The sequence below is a fragment of the Betta splendens genome, chromosome 8 (genome assembly GCF_900634795.4).
Source record: "Betta splendens chromosome 8, fBetSpl5.4, whole genome shotgun sequence".
In the NCBI taxonomy this organism is placed as follows: domain Eukaryota; kingdom Metazoa; phylum Chordata; class Actinopteri; order Anabantiformes; family Osphronemidae; genus Betta; species Betta splendens.
The window spans coordinates 13,342,770-13,364,329 of record NC_040888.2 but is presented as its reverse complement, the minus strand read 5'-3'; the positions used below and the strand labels follow the sequence as shown (position 1 = coordinate 13,364,329).

Below are 21,560 nucleotides of genomic sequence, written 5' to 3'. Positions count from 1 at the left end.
TTTAAAAGAAGGTTGGTTCATCAAGATCATACAGGGAGTAGAATTAGAAATTATCAACACTATAAAGCAACAACATCAATATAAATCTTTTATGATTAGCCATGTATCCCTCAAGAGGACCTTGGATTGTTTCCTGAGGAATACTGACACAAAGCTTCATTAATTCCAAACTTGCACAAACTAAGGTTTAAACAAGAAACCTTCAGATTTGTTGCAATAAAGATCCTTCAGCGCTATGAAACCCTTCTACTAAAATTCAAGCTTTAACTGCACACTGACACCCATTATAGCAAAATGACTAGCCCTGTCTACACATGGGAACCACCCAAACACTTTTCAGAAACTGACAAGAAATAAAAGTAATCATAAAAATGGTGATACGCTTTGTGGTATGTACACATGTAAGCATGAATGGAAGCGTAAATGATTTTTAGACGTAATAAAGACCCAAAACATTACCAATACGAAATAATATCTTCAAACTTATTTTAAATCTATTTTTGTACACAAATGTATTCATTCGAGTTAAATAATGCAGTGCTGACTCTTCCTGAAACATCAACACAGCGGGCAGTAAGTTATATTTACAGTACTGGTTAGTCTGCCAATATTGGAGCCTTTTTAAACCAGCTGCTGAATTAGCAGATCACAAAGCAGTGAACATTGTGTAGTATTGTTTTCTTCTCAATGTATGTTCAATATTGTCTTTATTCTAAATTGTACAATAACATAATTAATTGGAGTCATCTAACCAATTAATTCAAATTCTGGCTAAATGTAATTTTGTTATAGTTAATTTTCTTAATTTTATTTGTATTTGACTTCATAATTAGTAACAAAGGCTGAAGCTTCACTGTATCCTAATGTTTCCTGGCACATTCAGTTTTGATTACATTATACAACTTGGGCAACAACTTTTAAATTTACTGTATCCTGAAAACCAGGAAATTACTTTATCCTGTGACCATACCTGAGTTACTGTCTCTCAAGAAAGATTTGACCTACAGTCACTGTTTCTTAATTGCACATTTCCAAATTCTGTTTTTTTTATCCTTATAAACCTGCCATAATATTAGCTTTCAATGTCCCACAAAATTTATTATGTTGTGTGCAAAAGTTGGAAAGTACCATCTTCCTTAATGAGCATTTACAATTTGATGTCTGCCTGTAAACCAGAGGTGGTGTATTTGCAGTGATTTAGTTTTTACAGCCAGATGACAGTTATGAGCATGCGCGCACACACACGTACTGAGGTAATGAGTTGTGTATGAAGGGACAATAATAAGACTACATTTTATGAGAAAAAGTAGTACGAGAACACAGGCTTAAAATACAATGAATTCAAGAAAATCATGAAGGTTAGCATTTTCAGAAAAGAGGCTGGGTTATTCAGATGTTAGCAAAGCAGACAACAAGCTTTAAATGTTTAAGCAGCATTCAGATTCAAAGACATAACATTTGATCATGATCAATTAATTTTAGGAAATTAAAAGGTTTATGATCTACCAAAATTAAACCCCCAGTCAATCTTCTTACTAATCAACTTGTTCTCATGTTTTGCTTAAGAACGTTGAGGAACAGCTCAAAACAAGTTTTGCTCTACGTCTATGACACAGCACTCAGATCAGCGTGTGCTTCATATTGCTTAAAATGTTTGTTCAGACAAGTAAAAACAGAATTATTGTAAAGTTTCACTTTTACAGAGCACTAAAACAATAGAAAAGGTATGCTGAATATTGAAGCACAGAAGAAAACACAGATTGACATTTTCTCTGGAAAAGTCAGTGATGTATTTATACTTTCAAGTCATCGTCCCTCGATTTGTTCTGAATGCTACAAAATATGAAGTTGAACTTGTATATTGTACTACAAAGTTGATTAACACCACAGAACCAGAGAAACAGGAAGGATTAAATGTAAATAGTGGTAGTGGTAATAATGTGCTATGATAAAGATACCCTTCCACCTTCAAACTTACTAAATACTATACTAGATCTAAATATCATCATATAACCAGTGATTTAAGAAAATAAAAACAACCTGCAATTCCAATTAAGTGGAGATGTTCAATAAAACTAAATCCAAGATATATCAAGATGTATGTGGCACAGAGGGACTTCATGAATATACATGCTTGCTTATATTTACGTGGTCATGCAGAAACCGGTCAAATATTTTGCTTGCAGGCAGTTTGAGCAGACAAACTGGATTCATGTTTCTGACGCATGCTGCCAAGTGCTTTGGTGTCAGAACTCTAGAGGATCTGTATCTCGCTATTAGATTAATCACTTACTTGACACACATATATAATTGCATCATTTTTAACATATCTTGTTTTTGTGGTGAATTCAACTAAATACCAGTCAAAGGATTTGCAAGCTATTGTTTTCTTTTTTTCTTTGTAGTAGCAAAACACGCAGCGGCCAACGAGTAGATGCTTGTGGTAAGTGGTCACACTTGAAAGATATTTTCTTAAGAAATAGTTTCTGCAAAATTAATTCTTCCAGTTTTGTTTTATCCAATTCATCAACATGTTATTCTCCTTGACAGCCTTTGAACACTTTTTATAATTCAGAATAAGGTTTAGTATTAAAAAAAGCTCAACTTAATATTCTTATGCTTTCTTCTGGTCAATCTGATGACGTCAGTGAATGGAGTAATTTGACTAGCAGATAATGATGTTATCTTTAATGGTTAAAATCAGATCAGACATGAAAGTGACCTTCATACCATGACAGCACTTCATTGCATGGCAGTCTTCATTAAACATTACAAAATAATTTGTGATGGCATAAGTCTTGTATTCAGTGTTGACAACAGATCAACTCACTGAACATCTCTTATTTAAAACTAGTTAAAAAAAAACATTACACGGTTTTGAATTTTTACAATCTTCAAGTTTTGATATCATAGAACAACAATATATGTATATATGTTGGTTTCTGGACATTTTTTAGGGTTTACTTTGTAGTTGCTAGGCCTTTAGCATTGGCACAAATTATTTCCTTTACAAATTTAATTTTCGGTTTGATAAGTCAAAAATTGCACTCATATTGGGTCATATTTAATTTAGAATAGCTCTAACCTGAACAAAACAAAGGACACCATTAGTTAAAGCCAGAGATTGCAGAAATAGTGCTATCATAATTTCCAGCAGAAAACCTTTGTGGTTGTGTTTGTTTGTCTGGAGGTATCTGTGTGTGGACTTGAGGTTACAAAACCAAACAGGAGTAAAAGATGAGGGTGTTAAAGAAAGGAATGAAAGGAGAGGAGTAAACCATTGCATAATAAAAAAAAATCCTCTTGTCCTCCTTTCTCTCATTACATTAGTTCCATTTGAAAAGTACAAACTGTACAACATATAAAAGATACAAACCACTGAGATTCACATTCAATGAGTGCAAACAAACGATGTCACAGTTGCACATGTAGTTCATCCCGTACTGTGTCTTTTCCCGAACAAGTAGTGACACGACATTCTGGAATATCGTCAAAAAATGTCAATTTAACAACAAAAATACAAACGGTCACCACTGAAATTTGTTCAAGAGAAGGTGGAGTCCGTTAACTTAAAAAACATAAAGGGCACTTAAAAACAAATAGAAAAATCAAGTCACCACCTCTTATGAGTGTTGCCTTCCACACTGAACACATTGTTCAAAAAAACACAAAAATGAACGGGAGAGTGAGGGGAGGAAGAGGACAGGAACAGAAGTCACCTCCAAAGTCATTGGAGCTTGTTTTACTGTCCGGGAGCATGTACAGTAGGTGAAAGTGTTTTCACCTGTGGATTTTAAATATTTTTGCCACCCCCTTCATCACCTCCGCTCTGAGGCTTCTGTCAAGAACCTCTCCTTACTTTCTGGGTGCAGTTCAATTCCCATGGCCATTCTCCTCTTCATCTGAAGGAAATGTTTTCATCTGATGCCATTTAAAAGGGTTCAAAAGTGTAATTAATTTGAATCCTTGCAGAATTCTTACAGAAAGATCTTGTCTATGTCTATTTTTTTTTACAAGTCCCTGAAATGATTGTTAAAACTCCTATGCAGTTATGCTCTCCTAGCTTCCCTATGCTAGTAACTATTAACAGCTTGAACCTTTGCTGAATGTTTTGGTTTTCTTTGGGACTAAAGCCCTGTAATGTAGGAACACATAAGATGCTACCTGAATGTTTTGAAGCTAATAAAACACATAAGAATCGTAACTAGAATGAATTTGGGTATTATTGAAAAGCTGGAAATGAATACAAAAGAGAACCAGCCATCATGTGATAACCCATCATTGACCTTCCTCCAGAGACGCTTTTGACACTTTGTTCCCTTTTAAATTTGGTATTTTTACTTTCTCAGATTTTACTTTTTATATGGTTATTGTTTCAAGCACTTGTTATGTACCCTGTGAGACTCATGTTTTATAATAACCATAATAAATTTTTAGCTTTAACGTTAGTATACGTAAAGTCCAAGATGTCTAAGCTGGAACTTTTAACTATTGTGAATGTAATGCACTGCTATATAAATATTCGTAATTATATTAATATAACAATTATTTTCCAGATGAGGTCTGTCTAATGAGATGAGACAGAAGAACATTTATTTCATTGCTTGTGAATTGTTTCTATGCCAGTGTAAATAATATATTTAAGGTATCAAATAAAATACTGTTTTTAAAAACAATGTTCTGGATGTGTTGACTTTAACAATTAGAATAAAACCATCGGTACCATTTGATGAATGCTTGTTTTGTCTCTATATACACATGTATCTGTAACATGTCCATCAGACAGATTTTGCTAGTGCTCAGTCATTTCCACAAACACATGATGCACAGTTGTGCCTTCTGCACCCAGACAAGCTTCAGCTCTAGTGTGCTTTTATCATTTCAACCACCACTTACTGCAGTGATGAGACTTTTTTACGGCATTCTTTGCAAGGAGAATGTTTTACGTGGTAGTTTAAACTTTTATTATTATGATCTTCAAAAACACATTTTAATAAATGTGTAAATATGGTTTAAGTGTCAAAGTGTCATCAAAGTGGACTGGTCAAAAAGGTTATTTGGGTTTTTTACAGCTTTTGTCTCTGGTTCTGATCTGGTCTCTGGCCAGTGGATCCTAGTTTTGTTCTGTGGTCGGTCTGTGAACCTGGTCTTGTTATGTCTAGCCTTTATTTTATCCTGTTTGTATTGGTTTCCAGTTTTGCCCAGGTGCTCACTGGGCTCAGTCCTGGATCAGGACCAGTTTACTGGGTGCTGGGTCCGGATGTGGCTGTGAAGGCGGGTGGCTGAGGAGAACCTTTTGCCACACTCTGAGCAGCGTAGGGCCGAGGCAGCGCTGCCAGGTGGAGATGAGGGGGATGATGTGTCAGCAGCTGTGTTTTCAGTGACATGAGTCTGACGGTGTGCCTTCAACAGAGACATTCGACTAAACCTCCGCCCACACTCTTCACACTCCGACCAAACTCTTCGTCTTTTCTTCTGCAGAAACCCAGAGGATGATACATAAACACAACTTAATCAATTTTAAGAATCAATAAATTGACATACCTTAAAAATAGTGATTTCAACAGTTGATTTTGAAGACAGGCAGCAAAAACACTTATATCCCCTTACCTTTCTCCCTTTATCCTCTTCCTCTTCTTCCTCCTCCTCCTCCTCATCTTCCTCCCGCGCAATCAAAGGTGAATGGCAGGTCTGAACAAGTGGTTCAATGCCATCATGGCCATCATTGGCACGGTCGTTTGCCAGAGCTGACAGGGTTTCCTTAGCAGATGCGTCTTCATCCTCGTCTAGGAGTTGAGATGGCAGTGTCAAGAGACGATGAAGCATGGAGGCCGAGGAGCGACGACTTGAAGACCCTGGAAAAGTTAAAAAAAAGGGAGAGGCATCAGATGAAGGAGTTAGAAGACCAGGGTGTAATGCTGAGTAAAGTTACTAAGACTAATGAGTCAAGTACTACTAGTCAATTAAATATGTTTGCTTAGAATGAATTTAACACTTATGAACATCTACTAATATACAAGGGCAACTCTCAAGTAAAGATGAAAGATTTCACCAATTTCTACTTCTCTGACATCTAAAGTATTTTTTTAATTAGTTACAGTAGTTCAAAAGCAACACAATTAGTGATGAAAGTTTTTTTTTGGTTGATGGTTAATGGCTTCTCTCTTATACAGGCACAAAGGAGTCAGTTGCAGCCTTCAGTGTTTCCACCTTTATAAAAAGTATCCAGAGGAGGGCAGTGCAGACACATCTCATGGATGTGTTTTCAGATTTGATTGACTTATGAGTAAAAGAATGCTCCAAGTGCCTTAAAGGATTTCAGGCTCCTCCATGATCTGTGGCTCATGTCCCTTTTTAAGCTGCACAGAATCTCTGCCTCAACTCACTCTGCCTCAACTCACTCTGCACAAACCTTTATAAATTTATTACTCATGTGTCATCAGGTGGTTGTCATTTATATGGCATAAATAAGTCATACAAGCATACTCACTTCAACCAAAGTAGCCAAATTCCAATTTCACTAAGCACTTTTTCTGCTCATCAAGAAGCCCCTTAAAATCAGCTGTCTTTGGGTGGTAACTCAGTTCTAAAACATTCACCTGCATGATGTGCATGGTTTACTATCTAAATGCACAGTGATTTTTCCTGAAGCTGTATAAGAAATTAGGGAAGTTCACTGCACATTGTCAAATGATGGTAGTTCTTTGAGTGAAAAACAAAGAAACACTAGTTTTGGGGGGTGCATTGATCTGAAAACATTGAAAGTGAAACTGTAAATGAAAAGTTAATTTTAAAAGTTATATCTATATATATAAATGACAATATTTACACAACCTATTTGTGTTTTGGCGCAGAAATACTGTTTATTATTATTATACTGTGCTGAATGACAACTTTGTACATTGGATATGATCAAGTAAAGTGAATCAGAAGAACCAAACAACCAAACCAGAATCCCAACATCACTGACAACCAATATGCCACGCAATAACAAAGGTTTCTCATAGTTTTCAACTGTATTTTCTCCCTCACCTGTAGGGCTGAGAGGGGGTCCAGAAGGGGGTTCAGTGGAACTGTTGGTACCCGTCCCAGTGTTTGTTTGAAGTGTCTCTGTAGCGTCTTCTTCATCAGGAGAAAACACTTCCATGTCTTCCAGAGGAGTCCAGCGGGGATCCTGCTGAAGGGAGGACGGTGAAGGCTCCAGGGTCACAGGGACAGAGAGAGGCTTCATGTGCCCCCCGCCTCCCACACCAAGACCCTGCCCACCACCTTCGGCTGCCACCCCGCTCCGGTCTCCCCCAGTAAGCTCTTTGATGTGCCAGACGTCACTGCACCACTTTTGGCCAAAGACTTTGTCTAGGATTGGAACCCAGTCTTGAGAAACTGAGAGGACAGGAGGGCGCTCTGGGTCTGTGCAGGAAAGAAAATGTAATAAAATAATATATAAGTAAGTATATAAATAATAAGTAAGGCAAAGAGGGCAAAGTAAACAGTAAGCACTGAAAAAAACTCTATGTATAGTGGAGACTGAATCTAATACACTATTTACTAATATTAAACTGTGATTTTGTGAATATTTAATAAAATTTAGAGTATCCACAAGAAAAAAAACTGATGCAGAAAGAATGAACTGACTTCCCGTTTCTTCACTCACCATCTGTTTCTTTCTTCTCTTTGGACACCGGTACCTCGGTCGGGTCTTCACGTGCGTCCTCTGAGCCACTAGGAGACACAGAGTCATTCTCTGATCCTCTTCTTCTCCCCCCAGTTCCACCTCTGTCCTTTTCTCCACCTCCTCTCTCTGAGCTCCTTCCCAGGTTCTCCTGCAGGACGTGCTGCTCTCTCTCCATCTTGGTGATCTCCAGCAGGAGGTCGTCAAACGAAGCTTCCACAATCTTGGTCAGCTCGCGCACAGCAAAGTCCAGGACCTGCTGCATGACTGATTTCAGCTGGTCTGAGAGACACAGGAAAGAAAATGATCTTCAATAATTTGACATGGAGTGCAGAAATAAAGCATAACAATTGAATAATGAACATCTTTGTGGGTAAAAAAACCATGTGCAACCTCTTTGTGAAGTAGTGTTTCCACAGCCCTGCAATAGGGTGTTAAATCCACCAGTGAACTACAAACCCATTTACACACCGTGTAAGTCTACTGAAACACTACTCAACCTAACCTGTAATAGGTTCACATTCCTACTGAGGCCTGTGTTGTAAATCACACATGATGTGCACAGAGGGAAACTGAGCTGAACACAGTTTAGGTTGACGGCAGCGTACCCTAAACCTCTAAAAATGGCCTTAGACGCAAATTCAGACTATGATTCAGAGTTTAACAAAGATGAAGGTATCACGGACGTTGTCTTGGTAACAGTAGGTCTGCGAGTCATTTAAATAATAAAGAAACACCGGACTACAATTAGTGAATCTAGTTAAGAAACTGAAGAGAAAAGTATAAAATGTGTTTTTTTTTAAATAGCACATCACAAGTTTTTGCAAAGTCTAGATAACTGCAAATCACTGGGAACACTGCTAACACTGTACGGATTCTGGGCCAGTGGAAAGGGAGTGTGATGATTTCAAGACATGGCTGCCAGTTACAGTTTAGGAACTGGATCCTGTCGTCTGCAACATCATCTCAAGCTGCACCTCTTGTTTCTTCCATACGCCCCGGATTTCGAGTCCCTGAGGATGGTTTAGGTTTATTCCGACTGGATTCTAATTATGTTTCATGGTAGAGGAACACTGATCCAGTTGTACAATTCTCTGGAGCACTTTCATGATCTTCTAGTCCAGTCTAACTGTTCAAGGGTGGAGGAGCACCACTTAATGCATTGCTCTTCAGACTGAAGTGAAAAGTGAAGTAAGCACAATAGAGCAGAAGTCATTTGTGTGGATGATATTTTGTTTGTTGGGAACTGGAACAATAATAGCACATTTGAAATGGCGTGAAACAATTGCCTGTGCACGTGTAAACTTCGGCCTACCACACGCTACGATTGCTGTTGCCAAGGTAACAGACGTTTTATTTTAACAGGCACATTTTTTGCAGAGCACAGCAGACATGCCTTTGCTGGGTTTTGTCCGGATGATGCTGTAGCCGTGGATCAGGCCAATACCGTGGTGTGTGGTCAGGCAGGCTACTGTAAATTCCCCATTGACATAATGCTTTCCCTAGCCCCTTACCCTACCCCTAACTATCACATCTAAAGGCAGACGTCTAACCGTTGCTCTAATCCAAACCAAAACTCAATTCTAACCTCAGCGCTAGAATCACATCTTAGCCCTCAAACAGGCCTTTAAAGAAGTGAGTACCAGCCAAAATGTCCTCATTTTACACACTTAATTCATTCAATAATTTCAATATGTCTGCACATAACTGTGCACCCTCTCATTTCCATTAATCACAGCCATGCGCTGAGCGGATCCAAGAGCGGATCAGAGGACAGAACGAAATTCCTATTAATACATGTCGTTATGAACTAAATGGTCATGGACAGAGGGAAAATGGATATTAAACTGACTCAGTGTCAGTTGGTCAACCACTGAAATGTGACTCTTGCTTTTTGCATTTATTACAAGCAGTTTTACTACTTCTCAGGATAAAATGTCAGCGCAAAAACATAAACCATCCATCACAGAGCTAGCTTCTTCCCCCAGGCCATGTCAGAGCTGAACTCCATCACATCACAGACAAAGGACTCAGTAAAAACATGTGTGGTGCAATTTTAATTTATTTCTAATTTTTAATTTTATGCAAATAATGTATGTATATAACTGAATTGATATGTAAATAATTACTGTTCGGAGTCAGACCGGATGCAATTCCTTGTCTGTCTTGTGCAAACCTGACGAATATGATGAAAGGATTCTGATAAAAAGAAGATACATAATAGATAAATGGAGCATACTAAATACATATTTTCAAAACCCAAGATGTTTCAGGCCTGATCTAATACAGATCTTATAGTCAACACCACAAAAAAGGTCTTCGAGATTCTAAAGCAGCTGAGCTTGTTACTCATCACCATAATGGCAACAAACATTGTCTCTACTGCGTAGAACATTTTGGTCGAGGGAAACTAGATTTTAACTTCTGTAAAGTGTGTGTTTGTCCTTTTCTGAAGAAATAATTATAAAATAGGAACAGATGTTTCTTTTCTGTAATAGAATTGAAAACAGAGCAAAACAGCACATTAAGGATGTGCCACAGGCATTTATGTTAATTATTAACAAGCAATTTCTGGTTATGTGTTGGTCAACCATTAAATTGCATTTACCGTAATTACAACAAGACATGTGGCCCATATGTTCACAGTTATTCATGTTTTTTGTTTTTATTACTGTAAATTAAACATTGCTGGGTGCCTTCATCTAGCTTAGCTGCTGTTGAATCTGTCAAGCTCTGATGTAAAACAAAGCTGCAAATGAATGGCAGCTCTGGTTGGCCTAGTCTTTCTAAGCAGGATGTATGAATGCTGCGCGAGTCATTAGGCAGCAGCAGGATTTTACCCCCTCGTGGCTATAAATCTCTACAGGAGGTCATCTTGTAGCTATCAGTAACAAAACACTTAATTTTTTTACATCATCTCTGTAATCCCCTCTAGGCAAAAACAGACACCAGCGGCTTCCTTACTGATGTTTATTGTGAAATCCATCGTCATCACCATCACCACCGTGAAAACTCGTTGGCTGCTTGCCGGTAGAGGGAATAAGATACTTCAATATCAACCAAGTCTTACGTCTAACATCAATAGTTACATCTTCACTTCTGCCTAAGTTTCGTTTTCCCTCGGGCTTCTTAAAGCGCCTTCAAAATAAGCCCACTTTCAAAATAAAATCGAGGTAAACACAAATGAAACTTCAATACGTAATAACTTCTATCCTAACTTATATCTTATGTTATTACTGATTACAGTTACACTCCCACCAAAACACACAAACCGTAACGTGTGATTTCTATAAACAACCGTACACATAACATATGGAACATTTGTCATAGTCTGTACACTGACATATTCCAGGCAAATATTAAACAGTTTAATCTGCCTCAAGCAAAGTAACAGTCTTATGTACAGGTCTTTCAAAGAATGTTATTTTAGTCATTGGTTTTCCCTTTTTGTCAAATGTGGTATCGGTAACCAACAATCTAAGTTTTCTTACTCTATCATCTGACCCTGGGTAAACCTCTGTAACTCTGGCCAGCTTCCATTCGTTACGTGGAGCCAGATCATCATGTAGCAGCACAATGTCATTGACTTTTGAGTTCCTTCTGCTCTTGTGCCATTTTCGTCTCTCCTGTAGATTCAAGAGATACTCTTTCTTCCATCGTGTCCAAAACTCGTTAGCCAAATACTGCACTTGACGCCACCGCTTTCTGACATAAAGATCCTCTCTGACAAAATGTCCTGGGGGGGGGCACAATGATTCTGGACTTCATTGTAAGAATGTGATTTGGGGTTAAAGGTTCAGGTCCGAATGCATCATTTAGATGCTCAGTAGTGAGTGGTCTGCTATTAATAATAGCCATGACTTCATACAGCACTGTACTGAGAGAGGTGCTGTCGAGCCTTTGTTTTGACTGGTTGAGGATAGCAGTGAGAACGTTCCTTATAGTTCTTATTTGCCTCTCCCAAACGCCACCCATGTGACTTGATGCTGGTGGGTTCAAGAGAAACTCACAACCAAAAGCCTTCATTTTCTCTTGATCCATGCCTTCCATGAGCTTCATGAACTCTCTTTTTGCACCTACAAAATTACTTCCTTGGTCACATCTCAGTTGACGCACGTGTCCTCTTATGGCAATAAATGCTCTCAAGGCATTGAGAAACGCATCAGTTGTCATGTCATCAACAGTTTCTATGTGTACAGCTCTTGAACACAGACAAGTGAATAAGAGACCATATTTTTTAAGATCCTTTCTTCCTTCTTTCACATGAATCGGACCAAAGCAGTCTATGCCAACATAAGTGAAAGGTGGAGTTGTTTCTGTTCTGTCCTGCGGTAAGTCACCCATTTTCTGTCCTTCTGTACACCTTCTATACTTTCTGCATTTGACGCATTTGTAGATGTATGATGAGACTGCACTGCTGCATCTCAGAATCCACCATCCATTACCTCTGAGCTCATTCATTGTCATTCCACGTCCTTGATGATGTACCCTTTCATGAAAGTGTTTGATGAGTAAATTTGTCATGTGATTGTTCTTTGGAAGTATGGCAGGATGCTTCACATGGTGATGCAATGTGGATTGACTCAAGCGTCCGCCTACTCTCAGGACGCCCTCTTCATCCAAGAATGGACTCACCATATTTAACTTGCTGTCTTTGCTCTTAACAACTCCATGTTTTGATTTTAATGACTTTATTTCATCTAAGAATGATTCCTCTTGAACTAACCTAACAATAGTGAGTTCAGCTTCCTTTCTTTCTTCTATGCTTGTGCTTTCATTGGTTCTTTGTTTCAATCCCTTGTGTTCTTGCACAAGTCGTTTCAGTCTAGCAACAGCTCTTACTACTCTTGACCAATCAGAGAATTTCTGCATACGATCCAACAGTGATCTGCATTCCGTTGTTTTGGTGTTACACACAAGAGTCTTGCGAATCTCTGGATCGTCTTCCGTAATTTCTCCCACCTTGAATTCTCTGTTAGGTAATTGTCTCTGCCAAAGAAACATTGGTCCTATGAACCAGTTTGAGGTCTTGAGTTGTTCTGCAGTTAAACCTCGAGAGGCATGATCTGCTGGATTGTCTTCAGAGGCAACATAAGCCCATTGTTGAGGTCTTGTACTTGATTTGATTCTCTGTATGCGATTAGCTACAAACACTTGAAAACGTCTGGCCTCGTTGTTTATATAGCCAAGAACAACTGTAGAATCTGTCCAGAAGAACTCTTTTAAATCTTGAATTTCTAGCTCATTCCGGAGCATGTCGCTGATTTGGACTGCAACAACCGCTGCAGCGAGTTCAAGTCTTGGTATGGTGGTAACTTTAGCTGGTGAAACTCTTGCCTTTCCCATTACCAGACTACAATGGACCTTGTCAAACTCATCAACAGCACGTAGGTAGGTACATTCACCATATCCAGATACGCTTGCGTCTGCAAAATGGTGCAACTCATACCTTTTGACGCGGCCAAATGTTGGAGGCAAAAAGCACCTGTTAAGACCTACTTCAGCCAGACTGGGTAAATCTCTGATCCAGGACTCCCACCGTGGTCTTAGGTGATCTGGAAGTCCCTCGTCCCAGCCTATATTCTCTTTGCACATTTGTTGGAGTATTTGCTTTCCCAAAAGAACAAATGGTGCAATGAACCCCAATGGATCATATATGGAGGCCACAGTAGATAGCACCCCTCGTCTTGTTAATGGTTTGGGATGTATTTGAACTCTGAATTTGAAGGAGTCAGATGTTACACACCACTCTACTCCAAGAGCCTTCTCCATATGTGGCAAACTCAAAGGCAAGTCTTGATGTTTGACTGCCGCACATTCTTCCTCTGGGATAGTTGTCATTACATTCTCCCTGTTGGTCACAAACTTGTGGAGTCTTAATTTGCCTGTGGAACAAAGCTCTCTTGCTTCCTTGACAAGCTGAATGGCTTCTTCCTCAGTTTGGACGCTTATTAGCCCATCGTCTACATAAAAGTTTCTTCGAATGAAGGTGACTGTGCCTTTACTGAACTGACCTTGCCCTTGCTCTACTAGATGTTTCAGGCCAAAGTTGGCACAGCCTGGAGACGAAGCTGCTCCAAACAAGTGGACCTTCATTCTGTAAACTGATGGTGCCATTTCCAAGTTTCCATTCTCCCACCAGAGGAATCTTAAGTAATCTTGATCCTCTCTTCTCACGTGAAACTGGTGGAACATCCTTTCAATGTCACACATAACTGCAACAGGACCTTTGCGGAAGCGGCATAAAACACCCACCAAAGTGTTCGTCAGGTCAGGGCCAGTGAGGAGGTGATCGTTGAGAGATGTCTCTTGATACCTCGCAGAACAGTCAAATACTACACGAATTTTCCCTGGCTTCTGTGGATGATAAACTCCATGATGAGGAATGTACCAAGCTAAGTTGTTGTCCACTTCTTCCTCAGGGACCTTCTCTGCATCACCGCGTGAAATAATGTCCTCCATAAAGTTAACATAATCTGTGTAGTACTTGATGTCTTTCCTTAGTCTCCTTTCAAGACATTTTAAGCGATGAATTGCAGCCGTCTTGTTGACTGGTAATTTTGGACTGTCATCTTTGAATGGTAATGGCATTTCATAATGACCAGTGCCATTCCTTTTGATATTCTCTTTTAGCTTTGACAGAAACTTAAGATCTTCCTGTGACACAGGGTCACCTGATCTATCTCTTTCTGAGAAGTCGGATTCGAGGACCTGTAGGACGTCTGAGGGTGTAATGTCCTTTACTTGGATTCGACTCACATAGTGTACTTCAGTTTTGAGGTTGACAACAGACTTCACATTTGGAGTCACTTGTCTTACAACTATGCGATGACTGATGCCGATAGCATCGCCTGCATCTAAACAGGGATCACGGTGTCCAACAATACTCCAGCCAAGGTCTGTACGCTGCGCATAAGGTTGATTTTCCTCCCCAGCCACAACTTCTCTTGGCAGTAAGGCTTGTGAGCAGTTGTACCCAATGAGCAGACCTATTTCACAATCCTGCAAGGGTGCAATTTCTTCTTTGAGGTGCTGTAGATGAGCCCATGCCTCTGCTGTTTCATTTGTCGGAATGTAAGCTCGGTTGGCTGGAATAAAGTCCCGTGTGTAAACTACTGGTAAACAGAGGTTCTTGTTGGCATAGATACCGCGTACCTGTAGGTCTTTCACCCTATGAGAGTTAACTACTGAGGTCTTCGATGTCATAGTAGACAGCCTGAGCCTAACTCGCTCTTTGGTTGCTCCTAAAGCTTCTGCTATTTCACTTAGTATGAATGTTGTATCACTTTGAGAATCCAATAGCGCATACACAAGGACTTCATGTGATGGCTGAGTTGAGGAGGAAAGCCAAACAGGAATAATTGCGGCTGTTTGTACATTAGCTTGATGACGTATCACTCTATTAGAAGTGGCGGTCAGTGTTTCTTTATGATTCTTTGGACTTTCACTCAACCTTTCTTGACTTATATTGTGTTCAGATTGTTGTGGTATCTGTTGCCCTTTGTCTCTCTCTGCATGTAGACAGGTCGGGTGCCGCTTATGGCACAGTTCACAAGTGCTCCTGCCTTTGCAGTTCTTAGATTGGTGACCAGGCCTGAGACAACCAAAGCATAACCTTTCAGCTTGTACATATTTAACTCTGTCTGACACTGCAGTTTCTATGAACTTCTTGCACTTCTGCAAAATATGACCTGTTTTCTTACAGAACATACATGTCATTATTATCCTTTCACTGGGCCGTGTGTTCAGTGTCTTTGCTTCAGTACTTTGATACTTAGGCTTTTCTGCAACAGATTGCTTCAGTGACTGCAACGATGTAATAGGGATACAGACAATTTTTGCCTCTCTTGACAGAAACTTTACAAAGTCACTGAAAGAGGGGAAATTGCTACGCTCTTCTTCAATCTCTACAACCTTCCGATTCCATCTTGCTGTTAACCAATCTGGTAACTTTGACAGGATTCTCCTGTTCTCATTACAGTCGTTTGAGATTTCCAAAGCCTTAATGTGAACCATTGCAGCCTCACAACTACGAAGGAAATCAACAAACTCTCTGAGGTCAAAACTGTCTTTGATTCCTATTTTAGGCCATGCTTGGAGCTTATCTCTGTAAGCCTTTGCGATTGTGAATGGGTTTCCGTATCTTTCCTCCAGAAGTGCCCATGCAGCAGCATAAGCAGACTCAGTTCCAAGTAGGAAATATCCATCAAGTGCTTTCTTAGCTTGTCCACTAACATATCTACGGAGATAATATATTTTCTCTTTTTCTTGAATGTTCTTTTGATCAATCAGTGCCTTGAAAGAGAGTTTCCAGTCATTGTATGACAAAGGGTCTCCACTGAAAACCGAAGGTTCCGGAATAGGAATTCTGTTGGAGCTTAACGCGCTTGCCAGCACCTTCACAAGCTCTACCGTGTCCTCATTTGATGAGAAGATCTTGGCTGCTGGCTTAGATGATCCTTGTGCGGAGACAGGATTTGTAGACACAGGCACTTTGTTAACTGTTACTGTCTTTTCCAACACATCTTTCCGCTCTTCTTCTACATCCTGTGATTGATCATAAACTAGCATTCTTGCTCTTGCTGCACTTAAATTCTTTACTGCCTCCAAATGCTGTATTCTTCTCCTTTTCTCCTCTAAAGTCTTTTGCAGCGCTAAATGTTCTTGTTCTACCTGTGATTTCATTCTGATTTCTTCTTCTTCTCGTTTCAAGCGCCACTTTATGTCTGCTGCTTCTTGCTCAGCTATCTTCCTTTTGACTTCTGCTTCTATGTGCTGTATTTCTAGTTGCTCTCTTTCTTGCTCTTCTAATACTTCTAGAACAGCCTGGCTTGCAGCAACATCAGCAGCAGCTTCTTGGCGTTTTATTGAAGACCTGTTTGAACGATCTGAGGCACCTTTCAGGATAGACATGACAAATCCTGACTTACAGATGCTTGAGTCAAAGACAGAGCCCCCTTCTGGCCATTCTTGACCTTCTTCTGGGAGCTTTCTACCTAATTGACCTGCAGCTGTGTCAACAATAAACTTTGAAATCTCCACGCATTGATCAACTCTCCTGCGTGCTTCCTGATTCGGAGCTGTCACTTTGCGTAGATCCTCATAGACACGCTGGACGTCTGCTAAAAGACCTGTGACATCACCTATGATGTCATTCAACAGATCATCAGATAAGGCCTCTGTTTGTGATAAAGACTGCTTAGCTGACTTAACTTGTGTTCTCCATTTTGCATAGATATAGGTGAATCGTTGGTGAAGAGCTTTAATCCTCTCCGCTTGCAATTCTCTAGCCTTCTCTGTTAGGGTTCTTGCTCTTTGACTCCGTCTTAGTGACTGCTCTGGTTGGTCTTCAGCACCACTTGCTTCATATTCCTCTTTAGAGGTTACGCTTTCCCTACACTGAGCTATGGCTTCACCTGCTTCTGACATTGTTAGCTTAACATGTATAACACACAATGTAGTTCTTAAAGTAAATTAAACTCCTATGTTAACCTCTAACTCTCGTTAACCTTTATGAACACTGGAACTTACTCTTAAATGTCTAATAACATTCACTTAAACAGACTTGTTGAACACTTACTTAAACCTTAATATTTTAATGGTGTTAACCTTGCTTATGCCCTTAGCAAATAAACCAACACACTCTCAACCCACACTACGCTTAATAATATGCCCAGTACCTTAGGTTGCACTTAATTGCAACTTCTTAGACCGCTCTTAACTTTCAGCGTCCGAGTTCTGACTTTGACGTAACACGTTGCGCTTCAAAGCCTGGGCCTACTCTTGCTGCTTGTGTGGGTATGACGCATGTCGACTCATCTGTCGGTCCTTAGTGTCAAACAGCAGGTCACGTTTCACTCGCGTCGGAGAGCAGTCCGAGTTTTCACTGTAATCCCCTCTAGGCAAAAACAGACACCAGCGGCTTCCTTACTGATGTTTATTGTGAACTTCGCTCCATCGTCATCACCATCACCACCGTGAAAACTCGTTGGCTGCTTGCCGGTAGAGGGAATAAGATACTTCAATATCAACCAAGTCTTACGTCTAACATCAATAGTTACATCTTCACTTCTGCCTAAGTTTCGTTTTCCCTCGGGCTTCTTAAAGCGCCTTCAAAATAAGCCCACTTTCAAAATAAAATCGAGGTAAACAAAAATGAAACTTCAATACGTAATAACTTCTATCCTATCCTAACTTATATCTTATGTTATTACTGATTACAGTTACAATCTCTACTTCTCCATCCTTTGTCTGTCTCCATAGTAAGAGCAAAGAATCAAAGCGTAGCCTGTTTTTTGCCTTACGAAGTGATGTGACCTTTGAACTAAGCATGTTGGGGTTTAGAATAATTGTCTTAATATATGTACATGTTATGGTGACAATCTGACATCAAACTTTATTTTTCAAAATGCAGACATGATATTTGTTTGTTAGAATAAAACCCATCCTTTTCCATCCCATAGAAGTAATTCCCTATTGTCGCTCTAATCCACCGTCTGCGCCCAAATCTGCTGTTGCGTATTGATGTCTGGCTTTTGAGGGTGTGGGGTGGGGGGTTGCGTGAGCAGGATTTGCGTGTCAACCATGTGTTTGTGCCACAGCGTGCAGATGTGTGCATGCATGCGTGAGAATGCAGCAGCATCCACACATCAGCCAAGCCAGGGTTGTTTCTCCCTCTCGTGTGCCTTTGTATGAGGAAACGTGTTTATATGTGCTCATATGCTGCAGCTCAGTGTCTCAGCACTGCTGCAGTCATGCAGCTGAAACACACCCAAACAAAACACGGCAGTGCTCTCGATTGTGAGTGACACCATCTAAGAGCGTTGGCTGCTTCTGACGAAAAAGGGAAGTAGATAGGATAGATTAGTCTCATACCACCAGTAGACTTTACCTTTTGAACTGTTAAGAATAATGTTACCTAAACATGCTGAACAGAACACTCACTCACTCACTCACTCACTCACTCACTCACACACACTTCTTTATTTATCTCTCACTTGCATTCTGAATGGGCCAACTATTAGTGCAGTCACATTCAGTACCCTCTAAAGTGATATGTATCTTCAACTGTGTAACCAGTTGTCTTTACATGAAACTGTTAAATCTTTTATTGTTCTAAATAAGCTAACTAGATATTTTATCAAATGAATTCACAGATATGCATATTTCAGCTGTAGAGAACAAACTGGCTTTGCTGCTATTAAACCATGTGTTTTTCATTTGCTGCATTACATTTAAATTTTTAAGAAAATGCTATGATATAAAAATTATATGGAACATTTAGGTTATCAGGTTGAAATACCCTTTGCACCAAGAACCAGGACATATATTTTACCATAGGATAATTTCTTATTCTAATATTTTGCCAAACTTTTATAGATAAAGTACTACAAATAGAACCAATACTGTGCTAAGTGACACTGGAATTGTTTAAAAAACCCAAAACCTGGCTTTGTGTACTTATTATTTTCCTTCGATGCTGTTGCCTATAGGCATGCAGCTGATCATGGAGTCGGCGGTTACAGAGTGAAAAAAATTAAATAAACCACTTGTTTGTTTGTTTAAAAATGTATTCAGGCTTTCTGATGTGGCTTTACCTGATTGCATTTACAAATTGACAGGGCAGTTATCTGTGGCAAACTGAACTGAGTACAGACCCTTCAAAAAGACACCAAGCTATGTAGACACAGTTCACACAGAGCACGTGAGGACAATGAGGAGAGCATGAAGGGTTGCCACCAAGTGAACCAACATTATGTTAGTTACGTAATGCTAGTGCTTCTCAGTTACAGCAGACTGATCAAAATAAACGAGAGAATCCGTATTTAAAAGAAAAAAAAATGCTTTAGCAAGAGGGAGGAGGTGGTAAACACTTAACCAGGGTCTCCTGGCAGAATTGACAGAACTGATTAAAAAGTAACTAATAAAAGTAAAATAATTATTCCACTTGAAATTGTTTGAATAATTCTAAAGCAATCACCATATTAGGTACCAAAGATTATGGCCTTTGATGGCTACATTACTGACTATTAACCCGTTTTGATTTAAAGTTCATTAAAAATTATTTAACACGGGGAAAAAAAATATTTAGAAAAATAGTAGAAATATATGTTATGTTGTTATTCAAGTTCTTCAGGTACAGAGCAGCACAAGTATTAATACTTTCTCATTTAGCCTTATGGTGATCATAACTGTTACCTTTGTCCCCTGTTTCCTCATTTCTCTCAAAACCTGTTTCAAACAAACAAAGAGCCCATCTACATTGATGTCAGGAGACTAGTGACTCAAATGCAGCATAACCGACACCACGCACCTGGAGACATTTTGCTTTTAGTAGTTTAGGCAGTGACGCATTGAAGGGAGGGAAATGTAATGTGACATCCGTAAAGCTAATGGAGAGTTTGATTAGTCGCTATCTGTATCACCTTTGTTTGTTTGTACTTCTGCAACTGTCTCTTCCCGTGAAACACTGATCAAACCTGTCTGGGGTCCACATTATGCTGCACCATCATTCCTTAAGAGAAACAGGAAGGCTGTAAATCTAATTTTATGATGGTCACAATTCATTAATAGAGGCCTTTTGGCTCTTGACATAATCACTCAAGGAACCACTTTTCTTCACTAACCTGTTCTGTCAGAAACAGAGTAAATACTTGTGATTTGACCAGACACCTGAACAAACAGCTCCACTGGTTACCTGTCAGATCTGATCTTCTCCGATCATTATATCCCGCTAAAAAAAAGTTACCCCGGCCCATTTCAGGCTCTCCTCTCAACTCTAAGCTGCAGGTGACGGCATTTCCAGTCTCCGCACCGAAGCTCAACATGTGAGGGAAGCGTGTGAATCCACGCTTTCATCACCTGCAGGCCTCCGTTTCTCTGCTGCAGGGTTGACTCGCCCCCCCCCCCAAAAAAAAAAACACAGCACAGTTATGCAATGCAGCGCTAGCGTGCTGCCAGGGGCTGAGACGGAGGGCCGGCTGTTTGTTTGCGTGGGTGTCTACGTGTGAATAACAGCATGTGTTGTGTAACGGGCGCCTACCCACGACTCGTCCTCTCTGCTCCAGTCGGCGTGTGTCGGTGCCCGGCCCTCCGGGGGCGTGCTGCTCGGGCTTTGTCCTGCCACCGTCCGCCCTCTCATCGCCAGCCTTGCTCTTAGCGCCCGCCGCGGAGCCCCCGCCGTCAGTGGAGTCCGCGTTCGCTCTGCCGCGGCTCTCCCGCGACTGCAGCTGGAGCCTGAGCCGACGGTTTTCTTGCTCCTTGACGGCCGTCTCCAGCAGCAGCGCGTTCAGACTGGAGCCAACCGTCTTGCTTATTTCCTGGACGGCGAGCTGAACGACTTGCTCCAGCACCGACTCCAGTTGGCCCTGGAAAAACGAAATGTACACGGGCCCGTTCATATTTTCGCCCCGTCCGGTAAGAGGGCTTTCTCATTCTTCTGTAGCCGAGCCTCCAGCCCACCCCCTGCCCTGTCTCCCAGGCGGAAAACTGGGTGAAAATGGGCTCGCTCGGCTGTTCCGTCCACTGATCGGCTCTTCTGTTTTTTTTCTCCGGCTGCCGCTGCTACTAGCTCTGTCTCGATACGCGGCGCGAGCTCCCAGCCGAGCCTGCCGGAAGGACCCGAGTAGAGGCGCAGCAGCATTTTCCCGCCCACATGTGTTGGCCCTCGCGCGCCGTGCACGCGTGCGCTCTTGCAACGAGCCACGCCATTTTGGCTTTCTGCAAATAACACAAGTCTTTCCCAAATGTCAGCCAGCGCGGGTGTAGAGACGTGTTATTACCGCCAGTCATCCCCAAAAACCACAGGCTGCAGCTGCACGGCACCGAAAAGGCATCCGCCTCACCTCATACTCCAAAATGTGGCAAAATGTCAGTGAAGCTATTCTAA

At 40.6% G+C, this 21,560-nt stretch overlaps 2 protein-coding genes across 2 annotated transcripts; both read right to left on the bottom strand.

Moving 5' to 3' along the window:
* Nucleotides 1–2,673: 2,673 nt before the first annotated feature.
* Nucleotides 2,674–21,280, bottom strand: si:dkeyp-113d7.10 (uncharacterized). Its single transcript, XM_029158300.3, has 5 exons — nucleotides 20,715–21,280; nucleotides 7,655–7,954; nucleotides 7,033–7,410; nucleotides 5,611–5,855; nucleotides 2,674–5,475 (listed from the first exon to the last, which is right to left on the bottom strand). The coding sequence occupies exons 1-5, from the start codon at nucleotides 21,070–21,072 to the stop codon at nucleotides 5,230–5,232; spliced, it is 1,527 nt and encodes a 508-aa protein (XP_029014133.1). The 5' UTR covers nucleotides 21,073–21,280; the 3' UTR covers nucleotides 2,674–5,229.
* Nucleotides 12,481–18,604, bottom strand: LOC129604426 (uncharacterized). Its single transcript, XM_055510644.1, has 2 exons — nucleotides 15,587–18,604; nucleotides 12,481–12,615 (listed from the first exon to the last, which is right to left on the bottom strand). Exons 1-2 carry the CDS (start codon nucleotides 17,099–17,101, stop codon nucleotides 12,514–12,516), a joined length of 1,617 nt encoding a protein of 538 aa, XP_055366619.1. The 5' UTR covers nucleotides 17,102–18,604; the 3' UTR covers nucleotides 12,481–12,513.
* Nucleotides 21,281–21,560: the final 280 nt, after the last annotated feature.